This window comes from Panthera leo, chromosome E3 (assembly GCF_018350215.1).
Source record: "Panthera leo isolate Ple1 chromosome E3, P.leo_Ple1_pat1.1, whole genome shotgun sequence".
Classification (NCBI taxonomy): Eukaryota; Metazoa; Chordata; class Mammalia; order Carnivora; family Felidae; genus Panthera; species Panthera leo.
Genome location: NC_056694.1, coordinates 10,655,815 through 10,683,134, shown reverse-complemented (window position 1 = coordinate 10,683,134; position 27,320 = coordinate 10,655,815). Strand labels below are relative to the sequence as shown.

Below are 27,320 nucleotides of genomic sequence, written 5' to 3'. Positions count from 1 at the left end.
ACTCACACTCTGTCTCTCCTTCAAAAACAAATAAACATTTAAAAAAAAAATTAAAAAAAAAAAAAAGAAATATAAGGAATCCAGAATAGCTAAAAACAATCTTGAAAAAGGAGCATAAAGTTGGAGGACTCACTACTTCCTGATTTCAAAATCACTACAAAGTTACAGTAAAAAATAGAGTGCAGTACAAGCTTGAGGATAGACATAGAGATCAATGGAATAGAACCAAGAGCCCAGATGTAAATTCTCACTTTTATGATTGGTTGATTTTTCAGCATGGGTGCTAAAACCATTCAATGGGGGGAAAATGGTCTTTTCAACAAATACCCTTTTACAAGAGATCCCAGAGAGCTCCTTCCCCACTTCCATTATGTGAGATTAACAATGAGAAGCTGGCCCTTAATGAGGAAGCAGGCTCTCACCAGACACTGACTCTGCCAGTGCCTTGATCTTAGACTTCCCAGCCCCCAGAACTGTGAAAAATAAATTTCTGTTGTTTATGTGCTACCTAGTCTATGGCATTTTTTTATAGTAGCCTGAATGAAATAAGACAATCTTTTTTTTAAATTTTTTTAAACATTTATTTATTTTTGAGAGACAGAGACAGAGCATGAGCAGGGAGGGGCAGAGAGAGAGAAGGAGACAGAATCTGAAGCAGGCTGCAGGCTCTGAGCAAGCTGTCAGCTCGAACCCACAAACTGTGAGACCATGACCTGAGCCGAAGTCGGATTCTCAACCAACTGAGCCACCCAGGCGCCCCAAGACAATCTCTATAATAGCCAAAAAAACCAGAAACAACCCAAATGTCCATTAACTCATCAATAGACTTTTTTAACGTGGTATATTCACACAATGGAATATTATTCAGCAATGAAAGGAAATAAAATACCGAAACACGCTACAACAGGGATCGACCTTGAAAATACTGTACTGAGAGAAGCCAGGTACTATGGGGCTTGAAATGTAGTGTGGCTGCTAGTAAGTAGGGGTTTTTTTGAGGGAATGACAATGTTGAAAATGGTGATGATAGGGGCACCTGCGTGGCTCAGTCAGTTAAGCATCTGACTTCAACTCAGGTCGTGATCTCACGGTTCATGAGTTCGAGCCCCGCATCAGGCTCTGTGCTGGCAGCTCAGAGCCTGGAGCCTGCTTCGGATTCTGTGTCTCCCTCTCTCTCTCTGTCCCTTCCCCATTTGAGCTCTCTCTCTCTCTGTCTCTCTCAAAAATGAAAAGAAAAGAAAATGGTGATGATAGTTGCACAACTGTGGAAATATACTAAAAACCGTTGAATTCTACAGTTTAAATGGGTGAATTGTGTCTCAATAAGCTGTTGTAAAAAGTAAGTTATACTATATAACTTGTTGGACTATTCTATGGCCATTTATTTATAAACATTTCAACCATAAAGAATATGTTCAGGGGCTCCTGGTGGGCTCAGTCAGTTGAGCATGCGACTCTCGATCTCGGGGTTGTGAGTTCAAGCCCCATGTTGGGTGTAGAGATTACTTAAAAATAAAATCTTAAAAAAATATATGTTTATAGTATTACAATCATTTGAAATAATAAGGATATGAAATTATATCTTATCGACTAAGTAAATCTATTTGTGTAGGAGACACTGTTGCCACACATCCTCCTTTCCCTCTTCTTTCAACCTAAAAGACCATGTGACTCAGCGGAAACTGGACCCAGCTCTGGGGGTGATTGCTCTAAGTCAATGGCGGTAATCCCACCATGTAACCAAGTCTACACTGGTCACTTAGCCTGTAGCATTCCCAGTGATAGCATCTGGGTCAGGAGTGGGTGTGTGCAAATCAGACTGAAAAGGAGACTTTCAGCCCCTCCATCATCTTCCTGCCTAAAAGACCCTCGAGATGAAGTCAGTGTTTGGAAGGGAGGAAAATCACCTGGGTCCTTGAGAATGTCATTGTTCTCCACCAGCCCTGACATCTGACTGCCTCTAGATTTCCTGTTCCCTGAGGCCGTTAATAGCTTTCCTTCCATTTTAGCTTTTTTTTGAGTCAGGGTGGTTTTTGTTATCTGACAAAAACATCCCAGCACAGAAGCACTACATGCACAGAAGAAAGAGTGGAAGGAAATGAATAAAAATGTAAGTTACAAGTATCTTTCAGTGGTGGGGTTAGGGGTGTTTGAGATTTCTCCTATTTTTCTGTGTTTTCAAGTTTTTCTGAAATTGGCATGTATTACACTTTCCATCAAAGTAAGGTTTAAACACAACGGCAGACGCCTGGGTGGCTCAGTCAGGTAAGTCATGGTTCGTGAGATCAAGCCCCACATCTGGTTCTGCCCTGACAGTGTGGAGCCTGCTTGGGATTCCCTCCCTCCCTCTCTATCTGGCCCTCCCCAGCTCATGTTCTCTCTCTCTCTCTCTCTGTCTCTCTCTCTCAGAGTAAATACATAAACTTAAAAAAAATAATAATAATAATAGGAAAAAGGAAAAGGCAATATAAAAGAATATGTGCCCCCATACATTTAGCCAGCCACTGAGGGAACATGGCCGCCAGCATCCCCACCCCCAAGGTTCACACTCTTGTGTAGTCCTCCCCTGAATTATACAAGGGCTGTTGCGTGTAATCAGTAGCATAAGGCTGAAGTGATGACATTAGGTCATGAAAAAGACAGTGGTTCTGTCTCGGGTGCTCACTTTCTCTCTTAAATCATTCTTTCCAGGGGAATCATGCTGCTATATGTGAGCAGCCCCGTGGAGAGGCCCAGATGCTGGGAAAGTGAAGCCATTGGCCAACAGCCACGTGAGCGAGCTTGGGAACAGATTCTCCTGCCCCGATTCCAGGAGGTGACTGCTACCCAACCATGGCTGGAGTGCAAGCTCCTGGGATGCTCACAGCCAGAAGCACTCCTCCAGCTGCTCCTGGATTCCTGACCCTCAGAACCAATACTAGACAGTAAGTTTGTTTTTCCTTAATTTATTTTTAAAAAAATCTATTAAAAACAAACAAGCAAAAAAATAACTCCACACCTAGCAGGGGGGTGGAACTCACGACCCCGAGGTCAAGAACTGTATATCGTACCAACTGAGCCAGCCAGGTGCCCCCGCTCCAGTAAGGTTGCTAAGCTATTAAGTTTCAGGGCTCTTGTTTCACAGCAAAATGGAGAGCAAGAGACACGCCAACTCTTCCACTCAGTAAGCCACTTAGGGGAAATCGTAACTTCAGACACAGAAGCAACGAAGGATGTATCTAGAGGATGTTTATTGCCACTGCCTTTGCCTCAGAAAAATATTGGGCATAATTAGAAATGAGGGTGATACCATTCTGTGGGACCGTTGCGCAGTTTTTGACAGGTCCGTAGTGTCAATCTGGAAAGATCCACGGCTTGTCAAGCTCGGGGAGCAAAACAGTTGTAGAATCACGTGTGTGGTATCTGTGGGAGCCATTGCTGGATGTAACTCCTCAACATCTCTCCTCCACTTCCTCCTTATTCACAGATCATGTTTCCAGCTCCCAAACTAAAATCTCGGGGCACCCGGTGGCTCAGTTGACTGAGCGTCAGACTTTGGCTCAGGTCACGATCTCGTGGTTCATGAGTTCAAGCCTCACATCGGGCTCGCTGCTGTCAGCGCTTCAGATCCTCTGTCCCTCTCTCTCTAACGACCCCCACTGCTTGCAGTCTCTCAAAAAACAAAACCAAAAACACCAAAACACTAAAATCTCGGTTTCTCAGCTTCCCTCGCAGCCAGGCACAGCCACGTGACATGTTCCTGGCTAATGAGATGTAGCCAGAAATCCACAGGAAAGTTACTGGTTTTCTAGTAGCATGTACTACACATATAACCAGAGTCGGCTGGTACGTGCCTGTCCCCTTGTGCCTGCCTTCTTCCTCCTGCGTGGAACAGACTTGGTGCCCGGAGGGCAGGGCCGTCTTGTGACTGTGGGGACCCAAGTCACACTCTCAGGATGGGGAAGCATAAAGGCATGGAGCATGCGGCTTCACGGCCACGGCACCGTGCACTATGTGACCCCAAGCTTGTTGTCACCTGAGAAAGAGGCAACATATTTCTCAGTTAAGCCACTGTTTAGGTTTTGAATGTAGGTTACCGTTTTCATCTAAAAGAAAAAAGGGAGAAAAGTCACGTGTATGTGTATGTGTGTGATTACTTACATGAGCATGATGATGTAGGAGGACACATAGCTCACTGTTAACATTGACCGTTAGGGGCACCCGGGTGGCTCAGTTGATTGAGTGACCAGCTTCGGCTCGGGTCATGATCTCTCGATTCGGGAGTTTGAGCCCTGCATCGAGCTGCTGTCAGTGTGGAGCCCGCTTCAGATCCTCTGTCTCCCTCTCTCTCTTCCCCTCCCTTGCTCGTGCACTCTCTCTCAAAAATAAATAAAAAATAAAAATAAACTAAAAAAAAACAACAACAAACATTGACAGTTCACTGCAAGGGGTAAGACTGGAGGCAGAGGACAGCTGATGAAGTTTTTATTTTTACTCTGTTTACATCATTATACCAAACATTTATTAATTTTGTGACACACTATAATAATGTCCACAAAGCTTATAAAAAGAGAGGAAGAGTCGATGTGCTGGCTGGCTCAGTCAGAAGAGCATGTGACTCTTAATCTCAGGGTTGTGAGTGCAAGCCCCACATTGGGTGTAGAGATTACTTAAATAAATACTTTAAAAAAAAAGGAAAAGTCACATATACTAAAATACATGTTATATATATATATATATATATATATATACACACACACACACATATATAATACATACATATGTAATATACACACATATATATATAATACATAATTATAGAGTATACCCACACATATATATAATATTTACACATGTATATAATATATTTTTATATAATACATAATTATATAGTACATATGAGAGAGAAAGAAAGAGAAAGTGTACAATAGCATTCTGGAATTACTGGTTATCACTCGACCAGCTCAAGCTCAAGTTCAAGGCAAAGCCAGTCCTCAGTGACTGGGCCGGTGCCTCCCATAATGCAGGGAGCTAGGAGTGGACAGGCTGAGCAAATGGAATATTTGGTATAGTTCTGCAGTTTGAGCCAACACTACAAGCTTCAGATTTGTTGCACAGGCCTTGGTGTGGAGGGCCAGATACTCAGGAGATCATCGGGACCCCACCAGGAGGCCCGGAGGCACAGTTGCAGCCCGGCAGAGAAGGGAAACAGACAGGGAAGCTGGGGTCTGGGGTCCGGGGCCAAGGGATGCAAGGCAGGGCCCTGGCCTGTGACCTAGCACGGCTCTGGCACAGGGCGCTGGTCCCGGGCTCCCCAGAGATGGGTCCGTCTTTTCAGGAACAGGCCTCAGTCACCTTCCCTGCTCCGAGGACCTGGGCTTGTAGCTGGATCCCACCGTACAGGCACCTGAGCAGGGCTGAGGCACATAGGAACCGGGCGTCTGGACCAAATCACAGTGTCGTGCAGCTGACTGTGGACGTGACATATGTCTTCTTAGTCAGTGGCTCTTTGCTTCCTGGAGCCTTCATGGCTCCTATTCTGTGCTGGGCCCCCGTGCAGCCAAGGGGTTGGGGGTGGGGGCGACAGGGCTGCTGTCGTGGACCCGCCTCCCTCCTCCGTCCCCCCCACCGCACTGATTTCCTCTCTTGTGGCCCCAGGGGTTTCCTGTTCTCTCCCCTGTCTGAACAGCTTCCCCATTTCTTTTGCAACATCTTGCAGCAGGTGTCTGGCTTGCTCCTGCTCTCGGAAGCTCAGACAGGCTGGGACCTAGCAGAGAGCCTCCGGGTTTGGTCCAAGGTGTGCCATGGGAGGAACAGCAGCTCAGCCGGGCGGCCCGGCCACGTGCAGGGGGAGCCCATGGAGGGGAAGGCGCCATTTTCCTGAACTGGGTTATGACCCAGATATCACACGGAACAGATTTACACTAAAGAATTCTTTGTCGCTTATCTAAAATTTCCATTTAACTGAACATCCTGTATTTTTATTTGCTAAATCTGGCAACCTGATCCTAAGACGGCTCAGCTTTCAAAGTTCTCTAATCAGATGTTCCAGAAAGGGAAGAGAGGGAGGAGAGAAGACGGCAGGAAAGAAAAAACTCCCCATGGAGAGAGAGAGCCGAGCCGGTGTGTGACTCCACAGCTGTTCCTCCCCTCCCACCCCCGAGGGCCAGAGACTGAGGCCCCAGGGGAGAGGGCAGGGCTGGGAGAGGTACCCGGTGCCAATCCCTGGCTCAGCCACCAACTTCCTGTGGGTCACCCTGGGCAGTGGCTGGGCCTCCCTGGGCTCCCTCGCTGGCATCTGTGGCCTCCAGCACTCACTCACTCATCACATTTGTCCCAAGCACCCACACGTACCCCTGCTGTGTGCCAGACCAAGTCTCAGAGAGGAGCCCTTAAGCAGCTGGCTGGCTGATGGCATGCGGAGGATATAGACATGAAAACGGATCCCCATGATCCGGGAATATGGAATTTCCACTTCCCTCCTTCCAAGGGAGAGCTACTCAGTCCCGGCCGGGCCCTGCACCTGCCCTCTCCCTCTTCCTGGTACCCAGTGGCTGCTCGGGGATCTGGGAGGGCTCCCTCCCAGGGGCATTGGCTGTCGTGGTGCTGCCGTCCTCAACTGAAAGCCCTCCACGTGGCCATGCCTTGTCCGGTGGCCCCAGAATGGTGGCTGTGAGCTTCAAGAGCAGTGAAGTGTTCTGGGGGACTTGCTTTCCCTGGACCAGCTGGGTTGGGTTGATCAAGGCAAGCTTGCATCTTTCAGATGCCCACCTAGGTGCCCAGGGGCTTCACATCTCCTGGTGGGCTGAGGACAAGACAGAGGTGGGAGTCTTTGAAGGGCAGACCCAGGGTGTTGTTAATACTACCCGTTTTTCCCAGCATGTTCCCATGGCGGGAGAAAATGGAAGGAGGGAATTTGATTTTGATGACCAGGGGAGCCACCATTCACCTCCACACAGCAGTCGGGATGCTTTAAAAAAAAGAAAAAAAAAGTTTTGTTTTTTTTTAATTGTGGTAAAAATATATATAACATAACATTTACCATTTAGGAGTACAACTCAGTGGCATGAAATATATTCACAATGTGATACAACCATCGCCCCTATTTCCAGAGCTTTTCCATCATTCCAAACAGAAACTCTGTACCCATTAAACAATAATTCTCCTCTTGGGGCGCCTGGGTGGCTCAGTCAGTTGGGTGTCCGACTTCGGTTCAGGTCATGATCTCGCAGTTCACAAGTTTGAGCCCCGCATCCAGCTCTGTGCTGACAGCTCGGAGCCTAGAGCCTGCTTCGGATTCTCTCTCTCTCTCTCTCTCTCTCTCTCTCTCTCTCAAAAATAAATAAGCATTAAAAAATTGCTTGAAACAGTAATTCTCCTCTCTTTTCCCTTCCCTCCCAGCCCCTGGTCACCTCTAATGTACTTACTGTCTCTATGAATTTTCCTGTTCTCAATACCTCATTCAAGTGGAACCACATCCAATCTGTCCTTTTGTGTCTGACTGCTTTCACTCAGCATACTTTTTTTTTTTAAGTTTTTATTTATTTAAGTAATCTCTACATCCAACATGAGGCTTGAACTCACCACCCTGAGATCAAGAGTCACAGGCTCTTTCAACTGAGCCATCTCGGCGCCCCTCGGCATAGTGTTTTCAAAGAGCATTCCTGTGGAAGCATGTATCAGAGCTTCATCCCTTTTTATGGGTGAATAATGTTCCATTGTGTCCCTGTAGAGGCCATATCTGGCTTATCAATTCATCTGTTGGTGGGCACTTGGGTTGTTTCTGCCTTTCGGCTCCCCAGAGTGGGTACTGCTGGGTAAGAAGAACAACTCTGTTCTCGACTACAATATGCTACGCTTCCGCTCATCGGATGTGAGGGGGTTTTCCAAAACCAAACAATTCTCAGATGCCGGCAGGATGTCCTACAATTTAACTCAATGCTGACACTATTGACTCGCAGTTAACATCAGATCCCAGAGGCTGAGGGCTCGGTCCTATAGGACCACCCCCAGTTCAGACACCTGCGCTTCTGATGGGCCAGCTATAAACCGGAGGTTTCTGTGACCCCCTCCTCGGGTTCGGGCATTTGCCAGAGTGGCTCACAGAACTCGGGAAAACAGTTTACTTATTAAATTTCTGGATTTATTACAAAGGATATTTAAGGACATAAATGAACAGCCAGGTGAAGAGATACATAGGGTGAGGAGCTTCTGTCCCCGTGGAGTTTGGGGAAGGTCACCCACCCATGTGGATGCATTCTTGTCCACCAACTGGAAGGGCTGTGAACGCATACTGTTGGGATTTTATCTATCTATCTATCTATCTATCTATCTATCTATCTCTATATATATATCTATTTATAAATGTTTTTATTTATTTTTGGGAGAGAGAGAGACAGAGCATGAGTGGCGGAGGGGCAGAGAGAGAAGGAGACACAGAATCCAAAGCAGGCTCCAGGCTCTGAACCGTCAGCACAGAGCCCGACGCAGGGCTCGAACTCACAAACCGCAAGATCATGACCTGAGCCGAAGTCGGCTGCTTAACTGACTGAGCCACCTGGGCGCCCCATATTTTTAAGTTTATTCATTTATTTTGAGAGAGAGCGAGTGTGTTGGGGGTGGGGGGGAGAGGCAGAGAGAAAGGGAGAGAGAGAATCAGAAGCATGCTGTGTGCACTGTCAGCGTGGAGCCAAATGTGGGGCTCGATCTCACGAACCGAGATCATGACCTGAGCTGAAATCAAGAGTCTGCCGCTCAACCAACTGAGCCACTCATGTGCCCCAGTGTTTAGGAAGGCTTTCACTGATAATTAATTCAGTCTCTAGCCCCCTCCCTTCCCTGGGAGTCGGATGTGGCCATCCTTAGGGGCTTTCCAAAAGCCACCTCATTAACTAAACTCCAGTGTTACCAGAAAGTTCCCAGGGTTTTAGGTGTTGGTACCAGGAATGCAGGTGAAGGCCGAAATATATATATATTTGATTATATAACACTATCCCACAGGGTCATATGATGATTTTTTTTTTAACTTTTTTCCCCCTAAGTTTGTTTATTTATTTATTTATTTTTAAATGTTTATTTTTGAGAGAAAGCACGAGCAGGAGAGGGGCAGAGAGGGTGGGACGGAGGACCCCAAGTGGGCTCTGCGCCATCAGCACGGAGCCCGATGCAGGGCTCGAACCCACGAACCGTGAGATCGTGACCTGAGCCAAAGTCAGACGCTTAACCGACCAAGCCACCCAGGCGCCCCTCATGTGATGATTCTATGTTTAGCCTTCTGAGAACTTGTTTCCCCTCATGGCTGCACCATTTTATGTTCCTGCCAGCAATGCGTGAAAGTTCTAGTTCTCACACATGCCCACCAACACTTGTTATTTTCTGTTTTATTCTTTACAACTGCCGTCCTAGTGTTACCCATAACTGGGTCTGCCTCTTGGTGGGCATCGAAGCCAAAAGACACAACGAAGCCAAAGAAGGGAAGGGTATTCCTTGCAACAAGTAAATGAGGACCCTGGGACCGTCTCCCAAAGTGGTGTCTCCTCAAACCACAGAACTGGGAAGTTTTAAGCCAAGGATGCATATAGATTCGTGAAGGGGCTTGTGCAGCGGGGGATTCAGCCGGGAAATAGGGCAGGTCGTCTTAAGGTGATCTGTCTGTCCAGGGTCGAAGGCACGAGGGCCAGCAAGGGTCGGCCTTGCCAATTCTGTGACTACGTTTGAGTTTTATTTATTTTTATTACTTATTTTTTTTAAATGTTTATTTATTTACTTTGAGAGTTCTGCGTCAGCGCAGAGCCTGATGCGGGGCTCGATCCCACAAACCGTGAGATCGTGACCCGAGCTGAAATCGAGAGTCGGACACTTAACTGACTTGAGCCCCTCAGGCGCCCCGAGCCAGAGTTTTGATCCTGTAAAGATAACTCAGGAATGTGTGTCAGGTCGATCTTGATGTTGAATCAGCCCTGGGAGTTTTGTCACTGATTTGTTGCCCCTGATATGATTAGGTTATCTCCTGGCCTGACAGTGGCTGTTTGTTCTTATTCTTTTGTTCCCTTTAAATCAGTTCAGGATACCCCAGGAAGCTCTGCAAGAAATGTGCTTTGGGCCGGGCGCCTGGGTGGCTGAGACGGTGAAGCTCCCGACTCTTGATTTCAGCTCCCGTCATGATGGCACGATGCGTGGGGTCGAGCCCCAAGTCGGGTCCGTGCTTTGAGGGCAGAGCCTGCTTGGGATTCTCTCTTTCTCTCCCCCTCTCTCTCTCTGCCCCTGCCCTGCTCTCTCTCAAATAAATAAACATTTATAAATAAATAAATAAATAAATAAATAAATAAATAAATGTTAAATGAAAAAATTAAAACAAAACCAAACATAAATTGCAATCTGTTGCTCCCCTGACCAGATGGACTCTGGCTGTGTCCTCCAGGCCCCCCGGTGAAGTCTCGCCTCTGCTCACCTCTCCAGCCTCACGGCCCTCTCCCCTTCACCCAGCGCTCACCACCTTCGCAGAAGGCAGGCCTCTCGCCTGCACCGCACCTCCCCGCCCCCCCCCCCCCCCCCCCCCGCCCAATCTCAGGGACCATTCTGTGCTTCCTCTTTCCGGGGGGATTTGTCTTCCTCGTGCCCTTGGCCTGGCGGACCCCAGCCTTGGTCCCTACACCCCGTTCATGTTCCTTCCCGGCTCTGGGCTGCATTTGCGGTTGGGAGTCTGCTGTTTCCCCTGCTTCTTGTCCATCCCAGGCAGGAGGCTCCGGGTCTTGGCAAAGCACGTGGCTGATGCTCGTTTCGTGGCCAGATGAGCCAACGAATTGTCTGTCCCGTGGGCTCACGGCCTTTTGGGAAGACACCGTGGTCACTTCAACCCCCCGCCCCTGACAGCCAACCCAGGAGGCCGTGTCTCACGAACGTACCGAAGTCACACCAGGGAACTCCCCAACCACTGCAGTCCCTTCCCTGTTTGCAGATTTTCTTCCAACCGTTCTCTTCCTTTGGATCCAGGGAACCAAGGTGCTGAGGCCCTGAGGACACCCTGAGGACACCCAAGGTCCCGGAGAGGAGAAACCCCTCAGGTAATGGGTATGACAAGTGGGAGCTCACCCAGAGCACTGGGAACATCTCTCTTTCTTCACTTTATTTTATTTTATTTTATTATTTGAGAGAGAGAGAGAGAGAGAGAGCACAGTCAGAATCTTTTTATTTACTGATTTGGGGGGGGGAGGGAGGCAGAGAGAAGCAGAGAGAGGGAGACAGAGAGAATCCCAAGCAGGCTCTGCACTGTCAGCGCAGAGACTGATGTGGGGCTCGAACTCACAAACTGTGAGATTATGACCTGAACCAAAGTCGGACGCTTAACCCACTGAGCCACCCAGGTGCCCCAGAGAGAAAGAGAATCTGTGAACAGGTTCCGTTCTCAGTGTGGAGCCTGAGGCAGGGCTCAATCCCACAACCCTGGGATCATGACCTGAGTCCAAATCAAGAGTCAGAAGCTCAACCGATTGAGCCACCCAGGGGCCTCTCTCTCTTTAAAAAAAAACCAAACATATATTTGGGGTGCCTGGATGGCTCAGGTGGTTGATTGTCTGACTTCGGCTCAGGTCACGATCTTGGGTTTGTGAGTTCGAACCCTGCGTCGGCCTCGCTGCTGTCGGCACGGAGCCCGCTTCGGGTTCTCCGTCCCCCTCTCCCTCCCCTCTCAAAAATGAATAAACATTTGAAAAGTAATAAAATTAAAAATATATATTTGTCGAGGTGCCCTAGGAGCATCTCTTGTTAGGAGGTGGGGCGGGAGTAAAAGAAAGAGAAAAAGAAAGTCCCAGAAGCAAAGGAGACAGAAGCAGACTGCAGCCACAGAGCTGGCCAACTACAGGACCACACAGGAGGGTAGAGCAGGGAGAGCTTGTGGGGAAGGACAAAGCATCAGAGACCAAAAAAACCAAGAGGCAACCTACTGAATGGGAGAATATATTTGCAAATCGTATATCTGATGAGGAATTAATATCCAAAATATATAAAGAACTCTTACAACTCAGTAGCCAAAAAAAAAAAAAAAAAAAAAAATCCAATTAAAAAAGTGGGCACAGGATCTGAATAGACATTTTTCCAAAGAAGATATGCAGGTGGCCAACAGGTACGCGAAAAAGTGCTCAGCGTCGCTCACCATCAGGGAAATGCAAATCAAAACCACAGTGAGATCTCACCGCCTGCCTGTTAGGACGGCTTGTATCAAGAAGACCAAAGGCAGCCAGCGTTGGCGGGGGTGTGGAGACAACGGACCCCTCGTGCACCGTCGGTGGGAATGCAAATTGGTGCAGCCACTGTGGAAAACGGTGAGGAAGTTCTGAGTGTTTCTCTGAAGGAAATAAGAACACTGACTTGAAAAGATGCGGACAGCCCGTGTTCACTGCAGCATCATTCACAGTAGCCGAGACACGGAAGCAACCTACGTGTCCATCGATGAGTGGATGGCTGCAGAAAATGTGGTGGAGGGGCGCTGGCTGGCTCAGTGGCTGAAGCGCGACTCTTGATCTCGGGGTTGTGAGTTGGAGTCCCACATTGGGTGTACAGATTACTAAAAAGAAAGAAAGAAAGGAAGGAAGAGAGAAAGAAAGAGAATGTGGTGTGTATATACAATGAAATGTTAATCAGCAGTAAAACAGGAGGAAATCCTGGCATTTGTGACAACATGGGTGGACCTTGAGGGCATTGGGCTAAGTGAGGTAAATCAGAGAGAGAAAAATACCGTCTGATCTCATTTATATGCACAATCTAAAACAACAACAACAAAAGTCCCCAAACTCTCAAGAACCAAAGTCCTAGGGGTGCCTGGGTGGCTCAGTCGGGTAAGCAACCGACTTTAGCTCAGGTCATGATCTCACGGTTTGTGGGTTCGAGCCCCGCGTCGGGCTCTGTGCGGACAGCTCAGAGCCTGGAGCCTGCCCCGGATTCCGTGTCTCCCTCTCTCTCTCTGCCCCACCACAGCTCACACGTTGTCTCTGTCTGTCTCTCCAAAATAAACATTTAAAAAAAAAAAAAAAAAAAGAACTAAAATCCTGGATACAGAGAACAGATAGGCGGTTGTCAGAGGTGGGCGGTGGGTGAAATGGGTGAAGTTACACCAGTTATAAAGTAAACAGGTCCTGCGGGGGTTGGTGCCTGGGTGGCTCAGTCTGTTAAGTATCCAACTCCTGATTTTGGCTCAGGTCACGATCTCAGGATTCGTGAGATTGAGCCCTGTGTCGGGCCCCAGCCTGACACTGCGGGGCCTGCTTGGGGTTCTCTCCCCCCGTCTCTCTCTGCCCCTCTCTCGTTCGCGTGCTCCCTCTCAAAACAAATAAGTATACTTAAAAAATAAATAAATAGTACAGCATGGTAGGGTGGGTTAAAGGGGAAAAAAAAGCAGGCTTGAAGAAGGATGGAAGTCCTGTATCTCAGAGACTTCATAGCGTGACATCTGCAAGCCTGCAGGGAACAAAAGAACATTCTTTTAGCTGGAGGATATTTAGGAGATATTAGGAGCTTCTGTTTTAGGCCAGGCCTTCAATATCTTTTTCAGGGGACAATGGCACGTGGCGTTGAGAGCACCTGCTGGGCTGGGCTGGCCTTGGGAGGACCTTTCTGTTGGATCATAAAGCGGGGCGGCCCCTTGTCAAGCAAAGGAAAGGGGAAGGGCCAGCCAGGCAGAAGGCCTGGGCAGAGGCGTGGGGGTACAAGAGGCTCTAGAATGTTCTGAGAACAGTGAGGACATTGGTTTGGCTGGAGCTCAAGGCACAGCGGGAGATACAGAAGGAGCTGGTGGCCGGGCCTCGGGTGCCAGGGTGAGGCCCGTGGATTTTCTCCTGGGGCAGCAGAGGCTGGAAGGGGTGAGCATTAGCAGGGGTGGCACATGCTCAGAGCTGTGGCTCAGGTCAGCTCCTCGATGCCGCATTTTCTTTTTCAGAAGCCAATTTCTCAATATCCTCAAGCGGGGCTCTACACTGCAGTCGTGGATTGCGACACCTCCTCTAACAAGTTTTTAAGTGTGGGTGAGCGTGTGCCTGTGTGCGTGACCGTGTACGTGCGAGTGTGTGTGAGTGTGACTGTATGTGTGTGTACGAGTGTGTGCCTCTGGTCCCTCCAGCTGTGGCCTCCTGATGATGTTCCTTTCCTGCGGACTGAGAGCAGTGTCTGGTCTGAGCAAGCCCGAACTAGCTGGTACCCATTTCTTCCTTTTCCAGTGTACCTGTGTGTGTTTTTTTAATGTTTATTAAAAAAATTTTTTTTAACATTTATTCATTTTTTGAGAGACAGAAAGAGAGCACAAGCAGGGGAGGGAGACACAGGATTCGAAGCAGGCTCCAGTCTCTGAGCTGTCAGCACAGAGCCCAACACGGGGCTTGAACTCATGAAATGCAAGATCATGACCTGAGCTGAAGTCGGATGCTTAACCGACAGAGCCACCCAGGCGCCCCTTTATTTGTTTATTTTTGAGAGAGAGAGTGAGTGAGCAGGGAGGGGCAGGGAGAGAAAGAGAGAGAGAATCTTAAGCAGGCTCCGCACTGCCAGTGCAGAGCCCGATGCGGGGCTTGAACCCACGAACGGTGAAACCATGACCTGAGCCGAAATCAAGAGTCAGCTGCTTAACTGACTGGGCCACCCAGACACCCTGCCCTGTACTTGTGTTCTTTAAACAAGGGGAAAACAGGGGGCACCTGGCTGGTTCAGTCAGAGGAGCATGCGACCCTTGATCTTGGGGTCATGAGTTCGAGCCCCCCCCCCCCCCGTCGGGTGTAGAGATTACTTAAATCAATAATAATAATAAACTTTAAAAAAAGGCGGGGTACCGGAAGAGAAGCTTCCCCGAGCCTGAAGTTGCCTGCTGCTTTTCCATCCATACTGGGAAGGGCAGTTGAGCGCAGGACCCACCCTGAGGTGGTCTTGGTGGCTTGAATCTTAGCTTTTTGTTTTGTTTCAAACACTTGTTTTAAGTTTGTATGTTTATTTTGAGGGGTGGGGGAGGGGTAGAGAGAGAGAGAATCCCAAGCAGGCTTTGCACTGATAATGTGACTCAGGGCTCGAAACCCACAAACCGCGAGATCATGACCTGAGCCGAAATCAAGAGACGCTTAACGGACTGAGCCACCCAGGTGCCCCTAAACATTCTTTTCTAAAATCTGTTTATTTTGGAGGCACCTGGGTGGCTCAGTCCGTTAAGCGCCTGACTTCGGCTCAGGTCACGTCTCGTGGTTCGTGAGCTCGAGACCCACAACGGGCTCTGTGCTGCCAGCTCAGAGCCTGGAGCCTCCGCCTCGGATTCTGTGTCTCCTTCTCTCTCTGCCCCTCCGCCACTCACGCTCTGTGTGTGTCTCTCTCTCTCAAAAATAAACAAACAGTAAAAAAATTACTTATTTTCCTTTAATTAATCTCTACACCCAGTGTGGGGCTCGAACTCACAATCCCAAGATCAAGGGCCGCGTGCTCCTCTGCCTGAGCCACCCAGGTGCGCCTTGAATCTTTGCTTTGAATCCTGGCTTGGTGCTCAGTTTTTCCCGGTCGTGTCACCCGGGATCGAACCCTTGATCTTTCTGAATCTCAGGTTCTTCATCTGTGAAAGGAAGAAACGTTTACTTTGCAGGGCTGTGAGAATTAACGGTGCACACAATCTTGCTTGACGTTAGGCTGTGACGTTGTAACATTTAGTGTATTTTTGATGTTTTGATGATTTTTGCAAAAGTTGCATCCAAGGCGGGGCACCTGAGTGGCTCAGTCATTTAATGGTCTGACTCTTAATAGCTCGGGTCATGATCTCACCGCCCTGGGATTGAGCCCCACTTCAGGCTCTGCTCCGAGTGTGGAGCCTGCTTAAGATTCTCTGTCTCCCTCTGCCCCTCCCCTGCTCACGTGTGTGTGCACATGTTCTCTCTCTCTCTCCAAAAAGTAAAGAAACAAGCGTAAGCAAGGCAGAGTGCTTTTGGTACCTCTTCTGGCAGCTTCCTCTGCCTCTTCTGGCACCTCGTGTTTCTCCTAAGTCCCATCACCTGCATCTCAGGTGAGCTGTTTCAGGGACCTCAGTGTCGAAATCTCGGGCCTCTGGAGTGCAAACACGTGGCCAGAAATCAAGAAAGCGAGCTTTCATGGCAGAACAGGCAGAGGCACCGGTCATGGTTCCCCCATAATGGATCCCGGAGGTGGAGGTAAGGTGGGGGCGAGGTCACTGGAGTCACGTAGGAGGACTTCGGGCTAAGGGATCATCCGTTCTCTGCTCTTTGTGCATATGGGTGTGATTGATTCGTGAATCCCTGAGGCCACGGCGAGCGGTACTCCTGTCCTGGGCTCTGGGCTAAGTACCAGGGTACACTGTCCCCGCCATCATAAAGCTTAAAGCAGGGGTGGGGGCACCCAGGCGGCTCAGTCGGTTAAGCGTCCGACTTCAGCTCAGGTCATGATCTCACAGTTTGTGGGTTCAAGCCCCGCGTTGGGCTCTGTGCTGACAGCTCAGAGCCTGGAACTTGCTTTGGATTCTGTCTCCCTCTCTCTCTGCCCCTCCCCCGCTGGCGTCTGTGTCTCTATCTCACAAATAAACATTAAAAAAAAAAATGAATTTTAAAAATCGTGGGGTGGGGGCAATCTGCTTTGGACTGGGTGTTCTGGAAAGGCCTTTTGAGGAGGGCACATTTCGGTGAAAGGTAAACCCGGGAGGAGGTGCCACGCTGAGTTGGGAAGAAAGGGAGGGGGCCGCGTGAGGAAATGGAAGAAGGACCCCCCAACCCCACGTGAGGGAAAGGCGGGAAAGGCGGCACAGCGCAGACAGCTCTGAACATGGCATCTGAGAAGCACGAGGCAGAGGCGAAATCATGCAGAGAGTCTGAGGGTCACTGGGTGCTGGTTTTGTTTTATTTATTTTTATGTATTTATTTTTATTTATTTTGAGGGAGAGGGCAAGTGGGGGAGGGATAGAGAGGGAGGGAGACAGAGTCCCAGGCAGGCTCTGCGCCCTCAGCACAGAGCCTGATGCGGGGCTCGAACCCACAAACTGTGAGATCATGACCTGTTAAGTCTTGCCAATGGCAAGAGTCCGTCGCTTAACCGACCGAGCCACCCAGGTGCCCCCATCGGGTCCTGTTTGCATCCACATCTCAGCTTCTTCCCACATCCCCACCTCGTACCCTCAGACATCACCCCGGACGTTGCCAACAGGAGTGGTACATTCTGAGAGCCGCCGCCCTGACACTTACCAGCCCGCAGCCCTGCCCCTCCACTCACCTCGTGCCTCCGTTTCCACAGTGAAAAATATTTTTTCCCCAAAGAGCATTTCCCTTTCACTGAGCCACTCCATATGGCACCACAAAATTAAAATAAGTGAAGGGCTACTGTCCCTCTCCATCCTGGCTGGGCTGGGTGACAGGGAGGAGACTATACAGCTTGTGGTTCAGTAGACATCCCTTAATAAGCTTTTTATTTTTAAGTTATCTCTGTACCCAGAGTGGGGCTTGAACTCATGATTTTGAGATCAAGAGTCACAGGCTCTACCGACTGAGCCAGCCAGGTGCCCTGTAAAGCTCTGACTGCTTAAGAGAAGATCCTTTGTAGGATTCTAGCAAAGCCTCTGCCCCTGGAGCTCGGGATCACCCTCTTCTTAGCAGAAGGGAGGCACCTGGGCGGTGAGGGAGGAAGGCTGCAGGGGGAACAGGTGCTGGAGAGCCGCCCCTCCTTCCCCTCCCCTCCCGCCTCACCCTAGCTTTGTCCCTGCGCTGATTATTGCTTTATTACTGTTTTCAGTCAGATATAATTCCGGCATTTTCTACAATCTTGATCTTTTCACTGATACCAGATTTTTGTACAAAGATTTGTATATAAAATGATTATGTACCCACCAGAATACATTCCCCAGCAATTAGAACGTTTAAGATGCAGCTCGTAACACTCCTTCTGCACATTCCTCATTTATTACTTCTGAAAATGTTTTGTGATTTTTTTTTTTTTGGTGGATGTGTTTACAAATCCAATAACAATCCTCATTTAGAGTTGCAAAACACGAAGCCATTTTGAACCCAGACAGATGGCAGCTAAATGAACTTTAATTAAAGAATGAGTGCTTTGAATCAAATCACTTTAAAAAGTACAGTACTCTGAGATTCTGGAGAGGTTGCATAAACAGCATCTGGGTTCTTCTGCAGGAAGCAGGCCTGCTTGTGGGAACTAGGAAGGCATCCCCAACGGATCCGGGCTGGGCCGGCACTGGGCACCGTGGGCAAAGCGAGGGGGCGGCCGGCGGGCCAAGCGGCCCAGAGCGCAGAGCTCCCGAGACAGGAGGTGAAACCGACGTAGGCCACCTCTTGGTGCAAAGGTTGCCCTGGGGGTGGGGGTCCCCCCTTCTGCTTTCGTGCAGTGACGTCCGGCCGAGGCGCGGGGTTTTGCTGCACAACCCGATTAGGTGCACGCGCCTGCACAGCGGGAGTGGAAGCAGACAGATGGCGGAGGCCCCGCAGGCCGAAGCGCTGGGGTTCCCGGGCCCTCACCGGGCGCTCCACCCCGCCGCGCAGCCGCCCGCCAGGCAGGAGCCACTTCCGGCCGTGGCCGCGGGTCTGGGCGGGGGCGGCGGCTCGTCTCTAGGCGACCGAGAGGCGCCGGCCGGCCCGGGCGCGCTGCGGGGGCGCCCGGGGAGGCGGGTGTCCGGGCGGAAGCCGCTCGTGCCCGGTGGCCGCGGTGGAGAAGGAAGGGGATGGACGGTGGGGTGAGAGGCAGGGGAGGGGGTCGGAGGGGAAGAGCCCGAACCGCCCCGCCGGCCGAGAGGTTTGCGCTCGGTGCGGGTGGGGCGGGGGCGGGGCAGGAAAAGCACCGGCGGCGCCTAATCCGGGGAGACGGGATTAGATGGGGGAGGACGGCCCCCAGGAGCGGGGTCTGAAGGCAAGGTGGCAGCTGCAAGGTTTATCCTCGATTTCATAGTTTCTGCCTCGAAGGCGGTGGTGAATGTGTGTGTGGGGGGGGGGGGGGGGGGGGGCGCCCCTGCCCTGATCCTGGAGATTTGAAAGGGGCAGGGGTCTGAGGGTGGACAGTGGAACGCCCTGGTGGGTCCTGGGGACACTGCAAAGTGGTGGCGGCAGCCGCCAGAGGAACAGTGCGGGCACGGCCTGCCAACCTTGTGGCTTCTGGCTTCTTGCGTCTTTCCAGAAGGAAGCCGAGTCCGGAAGGCTGGGACGGGGCCTTCCCTCCCCATCTGGGCACCTCGCTGACCCCATGGGTTGGCAGAAGCTTCTGGCCTGTTTTGATCATGTAATTAGCTGACTCAGGACTCGGTTCCTCCAAGTCAAAGGCCTGGCTCTGGCCCTTGGCTAGACCCTGCGGTCACCCTGACCCTTCCGTGCCCCAGCACTTCTGTCCAATTGACTTCCAAGTCCTGTTGGCTGACCTCCTTGTTGTTCTCCACCTGGCTGGAACCTCGGCCAGCTCTTCCTGGAACAACTACAGGAGCCTCTGCGTGGTCTCCCAGCTTCCCCCCCCCCCCCCCGCCCCCCGTGGCTGCCCCCTCCCTCCAAGCAAAGCCGCCGGGGCCTGGCCCCCAGGGCCTTCCACACTTCCACAAGCCAGGGAGGAAAGGGATGCAGACCGGCCCTGGGGTGCACAGCTTTGCCCCACTCCCCCCTTCAGCCTGGCTCCGAGTGCAGGGCCCTGCCTGGGGAGTGTCCCCAGGAATCCCTGGTCTCACCTCCAGCCACACCTTGTTCCTGGAACACCCAAGGTCTCGCTTGGCACAGCCCCCCTGCCCTTGGCACAAGGGGCTGTCCCAGAACGCCGTCCTGCCCCACGTGTCCCGCTCTGCCTTGCCAACCCCAGCCTTGCTAAGTCTCAGCATCACGGATGGTTCTTGATTCGGAGCCAGGGGAGGCCGCCCTGCCTCCCCCATTAGCTGCCCAGGGCCAGGCCCTCTCAACCCCCCACCCCTTCTGCCTCCAGTCTTACCCCTTCCTTCACCTTCCCACCTGCCACCAAAGTGGCCTTTCCGAGACACAGCTGTGACCCATCCCTCTGCTGCTCAAATGCCCTGAGCTCCATCAAAAAGCCACCCCACCCCTCCAGGTCCAACCCAGAGCACCTCTGCCAAGGTGCCTTCTCTGCGGCCACGGAGATTCCACACTTGATCACAGTTCACACTTTGGACTTCACCTCTTCCTGGAGCTCAGGCAGCCCCCTACCACCTTGTGGCCCCCAGGCCAGGGGCTCAGTCTGGCACTTGGCCTCCCGGGACACGTCATCTGGAGGTCACGCAGAGAAATGAGTGAAGTCAGTCCCCAGACACCACGGCCCAGCGGTCAGGGACACCGCCTTTGCTTTGGCAAAGGAAGGGGGGACCTTGGCAGGCTGTCTGAGCCAGGTTTCCTGACCTCGCCTCAGTGACAGCTGTTAATTCCAAACGAGACTACGCAGAAGTTATGAGCAAGGGCAATATTTTTTTTTTTTTTTTTTTTTTACTTATTTAAAAAGGCCTTGGTGGCAGGAATATAGTGTAAAAATCATTGGAAAAACTAAAAGGCATCGATACATATCCGAATATACACTTTGTACATAAATTACATTTCCTTTAGTCTTTCTGAGTGAGGTCCTGATTCAGCACTGAGGTCTAATAATTCAGAGGTCCCGGGAGCTGCACGTTCAGGCCGGCATAGTCCACCATGTACATTGGCCATTGCTAGAGAGAGGGGGACAAATGGCCCGAGTTAGGACTCCGGGTGACCCAGAAAGAACACCAGACCACTTAGCTCTGCTTTCTGAAGGGATTCCCCACTGGATTCATCTGGAGGCAGCCTGATGGTCCAGATGGGACCCGAGACCCGTCCAAGGTCATGCATTTTGCCAGTGGCCCTGGAGCCTGGGCTGGGGCCTTCTGACTCGCTCCCACCCGTGTGCCAGGGGCTATTCCGTGGACCAGGGAGAACCGAGGATTCGCTCAGAGAAGGTGAGCACCCCCACAAACTCCGCCCCCTCCCCGGCCTTATGCCAAAGAGCCAGTCCCATCTCTTGGAGGTGGGAAAAGCCAGTGACCCTCTGGAGGCACCCCTAGGTGGGGACAAAGGTACAGCCTACAGCCTGAACTTTGGGGTTTGCCAGGTTTAAAGGGAGGCACGATTATAGGCGCCTGGGTGGCTCAGTCGGTTAAGCGTCTGACTCTTGGTTCCGGCTCGGGTCGTGATCTCAGTTTTGTGGGTTCCAGGCCCGTGTCAGGCTCTGTGCTGTTCGGTGCAGAACCTGCTTGGGATTCTCTCTCTCCCTCCCCCTCTTTGCGCTCTCAAAATAAAAATTAAACTTAAGAAAAAGGGGGGGGGGGAGCAGGGTCAAAGGACAAAGACATCTCCAAGTCATCACCAAATGTGTTCCAGTATTCTCCCCACTGGGACTCAGGACTTCGAGCTAGTGTTTTGAAGTCAGAAAGAACTCTCGAGTGTGTGTGTGTGTCCCTAATGAGGCTTGACCGCAGTAAGGCCACAGTCAACCAGCCTCTGCCCCTTGTTTTCCTCCTCCACACGCTGTGGGTAACGCCTACAACCTCACGGGGCTGTGGTGAGGCCCAGAGCATGCGATGTGAGCAGAGATTAACCTGGCGACCGCACGGGGGTCCCCGTTCTGGCACCGCCCAGGGGAGTCCCCCGTCCCCTCTCCCGGGGTGGGGGGGTGGGGGCTCGGCTTGCCCACCTGCCCAGTGGGGGTTGTGACTTCCCGCCCAGGGCAGGGACGCGGGAGCAGCCAGTGACAGGGTTGGACTATCTGGTGGGCCCATCGGGCAGACGCGACTGCCACCCTGAGGCTGCGGAGCCCCGCTCAGACCCAGCGCTTCCCCGCGCCCCAAACCCACGTCCCAGAGCGGCCGGCCCTGCCCGAAGGCGGGGCGAGGGCCAAAGAGCAGAGCGGTCAGGCCCGGATCTGTGCAACTTTACCACGAGTGAGAGCTGGTTGGTAGACGCCACGGACTCTGGGTTAGAGGACGAGGAGGAGGAAGACGAGGAGGAGGAGGAGAAGGAGTTCCCTTCGGAGACCCGCTTTCTCTTGCGCTTGGGAATGCTGCTGTCTTTGGCTGGTGGGAAAAAAGGTTGCTGACGCCAGACGCCAGGGCTGCTCTGACTCGGCTTTGGGCCCCTCTGGGGGAGGCCTCTGCTTTCGTGCTTCAAGTCCCCTTCTCAGCGCTCAGGGCTCCAGAGCCCCCAGACGCCCCCCGCCCCCGGCCCCAAGGCCCATCCCTCCAGCCCCCTTCCTTAACCAGGCCGCACAGCCCAGTGGCTCTCCGGCCTGCCTCGTTCCCCGGGGGTTGGGCGGGGGGGTCCCTAGTGGGCTCAGTTCAGGCCCCGGCCCTCTTTCTGCTCCCAGACCGTCCAGCCCGTGGGGCCTGGCCTCCCCACAACTCCTGGGGTGAAGGGCTCGGCCTCGGCCCTTGGGGGAAGTCACTCCACGGCCTTGTGCTTCCATTTCCCTGCGAGTGAAATGTAAGATCCTGTATGGTAGCTGGGAGGCTCCCGTGGACAGTATGCCCGGGCCCCCAGAACGACTTAGCGACCGAGAACACATATCGACGTTGGTATTGTTAGCTGTGGATGTGGGATGACCCTGACCTGGTAACGCTGTGACAGAGGACGGTCCACAAGTACCGTGAGTGGACAGGCAGCGCCCCCGTGGGAAGAGACTCTGGTTTACAGTCAGAGGTCGTAAATTCAAATTCCGTTACTGCCATTCCTAGCTGTGTGACGCCGGGCAAACTGATTCACCTCTCTGAGCCAAATGGGGAAAACAACGGGACGTGAGCCTCAAAGGAGATCATGTGTCGGCAAGAGCCTGGTACCCCGCCTGACACGAAGCACGACTCGGCAGGTGTTCTGTTGCTACCGAATTAAACTGGTATGAATATATGGGACTTCGAGAAAAGATGTGCCCCCGTGTGCTACACAAGCAGGGCTTGGTGCTTGACTGAGTGGCCAGGTCACTGAGTAGAAACCAGAAGGGTCGTAATAACACAGCATGAGGGTGGGCTGGGCCCACGAGGTGACTGTCCAGCTGGTGAAGAAATACCAGAGGCTGGGGGGTCTGTGACATGGCATAAATAGACACCCCGGGAAACAGAAGACTCTGGGGGGGCAGTAGGAGCCCTGGGAATGGGTCGGAGCAAAGGGATTTTGTAGAAGGCTCCGCCCGAAAATGAAGTGACAGGTGCCAGCCCAGGGCGGTGGCCAACCCAGCGTCACTGTAGGACCGTAAAGACAGCCAAGGTCAGGGGAGGGCAGACGCAGGTCATAGCTTCTACCCTCTGAGCATGTGTCCCAGACTCTCCTCCCGAGGCCTCTGAAGGGCCATCTGCATTCTGCCTTCAACCTAGGGACAGCTCCCAAGCTCACGGCCTCCCTGCCTGCGAATCTAGTGCCGCACCTGGCCCCTGTGACTGGCGCAGGATGGGGGGGGCGGGGGCTTCTGGTCGGGCCGTGCCACCCTAGGCCGTGGAGTTCCTGGGGGACCTGGACCCACCCGGAGTGGGGGCCTCGGGTCTCAGGCCAGCATGGGGGCCCGTCACTGTCCCCACTGAGCCCTGGGTGGGGCCTGCGTGGTCCTGACACCAGGCTCGAGGTGGCCACCAACTCCCCAGGTGGCCCTGCCGAGCCCCTTTCCCTCTCTGGGCCTCAGTTTCCCAGCTGCACAACGCGGTTGGGACGAGATGAGTGCTCTGAATCAGCGGCACGTCTCCCAGTCACCCGGGGAAAGCATCCCACCAGACAGTCTCCCAGCTTCCTGTGAACCCCAGGCTTCTGGGAGACAGGCCCGGGGCTGGCGTGGGCCTGCCTCCCCCTGCTGGCCACACACATCGGCCCTCTCCTCCCAGGTGGCTTCCGTGATCCCATGTGACATCCTCTCCTCCAGGCTCCCGCCTGCCCTCGTTGCCTCCAGCGGATCTGACCCGCTCAGCCGCCGCTGTGGCGGGGCCCCCTCTGGAGGGCACCTGCAGGCTCCCGGGGCCTTCTGGGGATACTGGCCCTGCAGGGGGAAGGCTCAGGCTCCCCGTGGTCATACTGGGCGGGGGCGCGACACTCTGTAGGTGGTCAGCCACCTACTGCATGCCACCTGGACCAGATCTGCCCGCAGACTCTGGTCCCCGAGAGGCAGAGAGGGGGCCTCCTCGGCCTCCGCCTTACCTGGCACCTTGGCGTCATTGCAGATTTCTGCAAAAGGTCTGAAAGACGAGAGACAGGAGGTGGCGGTTAGAAAATGCTGTTTCCTCTCTTCTTTCTCAGCTGCTCCCCGCAGGTGGGCGACCCCTCTCAGACGCTGCCACCGCCGCTGGACGGCCAGTCAGGTAAGACCTGGCTGAAAATGGCGAGCACCCGCCAGAGCAGGCAGACGATCGCCCCTGTGCGCCTGGTGTCCTCGTCCAGAATTCGAGGGTGACGCTCGAGCGAGGGATCGGGAACGTGTGCCTAGATTTATCTAAGTGAATATTCATCACGGTATCTTTTTTTTATCTCTTGATTTTTACCGTATTGATTATTTTACTTTGAGCATTATTAGTTTTCATTTTTTAAGAATTAAAAAAAATTTTTTTTAAATATTTACTTATTTATTTTGAGAGAGAGAGAGAGATTGAGAGAGAGAATGAGCATGCGAGGGGCCGAGAGAAAGGAAGAAAGACAAAGAATCCCAAGCAGGCTCTGTGCTGCCAGCACAGAGATCTCATGAACTGTGAGATCGGGACCTGGGTCGGAGTCAGACACTTAACTGACTGAGCCACCCAGGCACAAAAAAAAAAACAATTGTTTTGATTTTTAAAGTAATCTCTACCCCCAGCATGGGGCTCAAACTCATGACCCCAAGATCAAGAGTCACATGCTCCACTGGCTGAGCCAGCCAGGCACCCCTAGAAATATTCTAGTCAATGAGTGTATTTTAAAAAAGAGACTATAAGGGGACACCTGGGTGGCTCAGTCAGTTAAGTGTCTGACTTCGGCTCAGGTCATGGTCTCGCGGTCCGTGGGTTGGAGCCCCGCGTCGGGCTCTGTGCTGACAGCTCAGAGCCCGGAGCCTGCTTCGGATTCTGTGTCTCCCTCTCTCTCTGTTCCTCCCCTGCTTGTGCTCTCTCTCTCTCCCTCCCTCAAAAGTAAATTATAAATTTTAAAAACACTTAAAAGTCAAAATAAAAAGAGACGATAAGGACATATGGTAAAATATGGACAGTAATTATCTCTGCATGATGGGAGTACTAAATAACCATTATTTTCTAAATAACTGAAATGGGGAAACATTAATGGTATAGTCAGAAAAAGTCAAATTTCGTTAAATTTTTAAAAATAAACCGACACCCATGAATGGTGAGGCTGTGTGTTTGGAAAGGGATGGAATTAGGAAACACGGAGCTACGGACTGGAAGTCTGGGTCCCCCCTCTCCCCCCCACCCCCACTAAACTGGTTTTTTTTTTCGTAAACATAAAAAAAAATTTTTTTAATGTTTATTTATTTTTGAAAGAGAGACACAGAGTGCAAGCAGGGGAGGGGCAGAGAGAGAGAGGGAGACACCAAATCTGAACAGGTTCCAGGCTCTGAGCTGCCAGCACAGAGCCCGACGCGGGGCTCGAACTCCCAAACCGCGAGATCATGACCTGAGCCGAAGTCGGATGCCCAACTGACTGGGCCACCCAGGCACCCCCCTCCTGAACTAAATTCTTATGTGGGGACCTAGTGCCCAGTGTGATGGCATTAGGAGGCAGGGCCTTTGGGAGCACTTAGGTCACGAAGGAGGAGCCCTCAGGAATGGGATCAGTGCCTTATAAAACAGGCCCCAGAGAGCTCCCTTCTCCCCTTCCAGCATGTGAGGACGCGTATGAGGACACAGTGAGGAGATGGCTATCTAGAAACTACGAAGTGGGTCCTCCCCAGACCCTGAATCTGCCACCACCTTGATCCTGGACTTCCCAGCCTCTGGAACTGTAAGAAGTAAATGTCTGTTGTTTATAAGCTCCCTGGTGTGTAGTCTTGTGTTACAGCGGTCTTGACTGGAATGAGATCTCTGAGTTGGCAGCCCAGCTGACCCACCGTGACTTATACCGGCCCTTTCCTGGCTCTGGGTATCAGTTTCCTCATATTTAACATGAGAGCGTCGGGGTGCCCGGGGGGAGGGGGAGGGGCGCTCCGTGGGTTAAGCATCCGACTCTTGGTTTCGGCCCAGGTCATGATTCCACGGTTTGTGAGATCGAGTCCCACATCGGGCTCTGTGCTGACAGCATGCACGGAGCCAGCTTGGGATTCTCTCTCTGCCACTTCCCTACTCTCTCTCTCTCAAAATAAATAAATAAACTTAAAAAAAAAAAAAAAAAGATGAGAGTGTTAAGCTAGCCTGTCTCCTGGATTCTGTGCAAGTGAGAAGCACCTGTCTGTCCGTCTGTCTGTGTCTGTGTCTCGTCTCCTGGCTGGGCCTGCTTTGGGAATTTCCCCACCGGATCCAAGCAGTACCCTCTCCCGTGGCCCTTGTTCGTTGTGCCCGCCCTGCCCCGGGCGCTGGGGGCACTCACTGGAGCTGGTTGATGATAACCATGCGGACGTGCTCTCGGGCCTTCAGGATCTTCTCCAGCCGGTGGATGTCGTATGTGTTGGGGTTCCGGAAAGGGATGTCGTCGGGCAGGCCCGTGACCTCGACGGCATCCGGGCTGTCCCGGATCAGTTTGTAAGGGACCAGCACAGGCCGGTTCAGGCCCAGAGCCTCACCTAGAAGACACGGCGGGTCAGCGCAAGGGGGAGGTGTCCCCTGTAGGGGCCAAGCCCTCTGGGGAAAGCGCTGGATGCTGGCATGGTCCAGCTCAGCCAGCCACTGTCCTAGGGAGTTTATAAATCTATACACACGCTTTTGTTTTTTTTTTAAATCCACTTAGCAAAACTAAAAGTTTAATACCCAGCGCTGACAATAAAATGTACTTTCGGGGCACCTGGATGGCTCAATTGGTTGAGCATCCGACTCTTGATTTCGGCCCAGGTCATGATCTCACGGTTCGTGAGTTCGAGCCCGGTGTTGGGCTCTGCGCTGACAGCTCGGAGCCTGCTTGGGATCCTCTCTCCTTCCCTCTCCCTGCCCCTCCCCAGCTCATGCTCTTGCTCTCTCTTGCAAAATAAATAAATAGAAAAGAACCCTACTATTATGTTAGAAGAAATACAAAGCCCTCACTTAAATATTTATGGATATGACATGGTGTCTTGAGTTTGTTTTTAAGTACTTCAAATACAGAAGTGTGTACAGAAGAAGATTGGTAAAATGTTGGCAATCGTAGAAGCTGCCTTTGGGTGACATGGTGGGTCACTCCCCCACCCCCATACGTGTTTGGATTCTGATTGCAAAATAACAAGTGAATAGAGAACCA

The 27,320-nt window shown here is 51.9% G+C and overlaps 1 protein-coding gene and 2 long non-coding RNA genes across 5 annotated transcripts in view; 2 read left to right on the top strand and 1 right to left on the bottom strand.

Moving 5' to 3' along the window:
* The first annotated feature begins 2,696 nt into the window (after positions 1–2,696).
* On the top strand, positions 2,697–14,192 carry LOC122209900. Its single transcript, XR_006197823.1, has 3 exons — positions 2,697–2,924; positions 10,972–11,042; positions 13,910–14,192. It is a non-coding gene; the product is annotated as an uncharacterized LOC122209900 (long non-coding RNA).
* A 4,420-nt stretch (positions 14,193–18,612) lies between these two features.
* LOC122209899 lies at positions 18,613–26,066 on the top strand. Of its 2 annotated transcripts, XR_006197822.1 has the most exons (5): positions 18,613–18,682; positions 20,721–20,902; positions 22,673–22,830; positions 24,213–24,274; positions 25,778–26,066. It is a non-coding gene; the product is annotated as an uncharacterized LOC122209899 (long non-coding RNA). The 2 variants fall into 2 exon arrangements; XR_006197821.1 differs by lacking the exon at positions 18,613–18,682 and having other exon boundaries at positions 20,552–20,902.
* GTF2IRD1 (GTF2I repeat domain containing 1) overlaps positions 20,552–27,320 on the bottom strand; it is a 115,440-nt gene continuing 108,671 nt past the window's right edge. For both annotated transcript variants that reach the window (XM_042922196.1, XM_042922197.1), the window contains 4 exons: positions 26,481–26,673; positions 24,114–24,151; positions 21,879–22,015; positions 20,552–20,635 (listed from right to left, as the gene is read on the bottom strand). In XM_042922196.1, the coding sequence (XP_042778130.1) occupies positions 20,567–20,635; positions 21,879–22,015; positions 24,114–24,151; positions 26,481–26,673 (437 nt within the window). In that variant the 3' untranslated portion in view covers positions 20,552–20,566. The remainder of the gene's footprint in view (positions 20,636–21,878; positions 22,016–24,113; positions 24,152–26,480; positions 26,674–27,320) is intronic.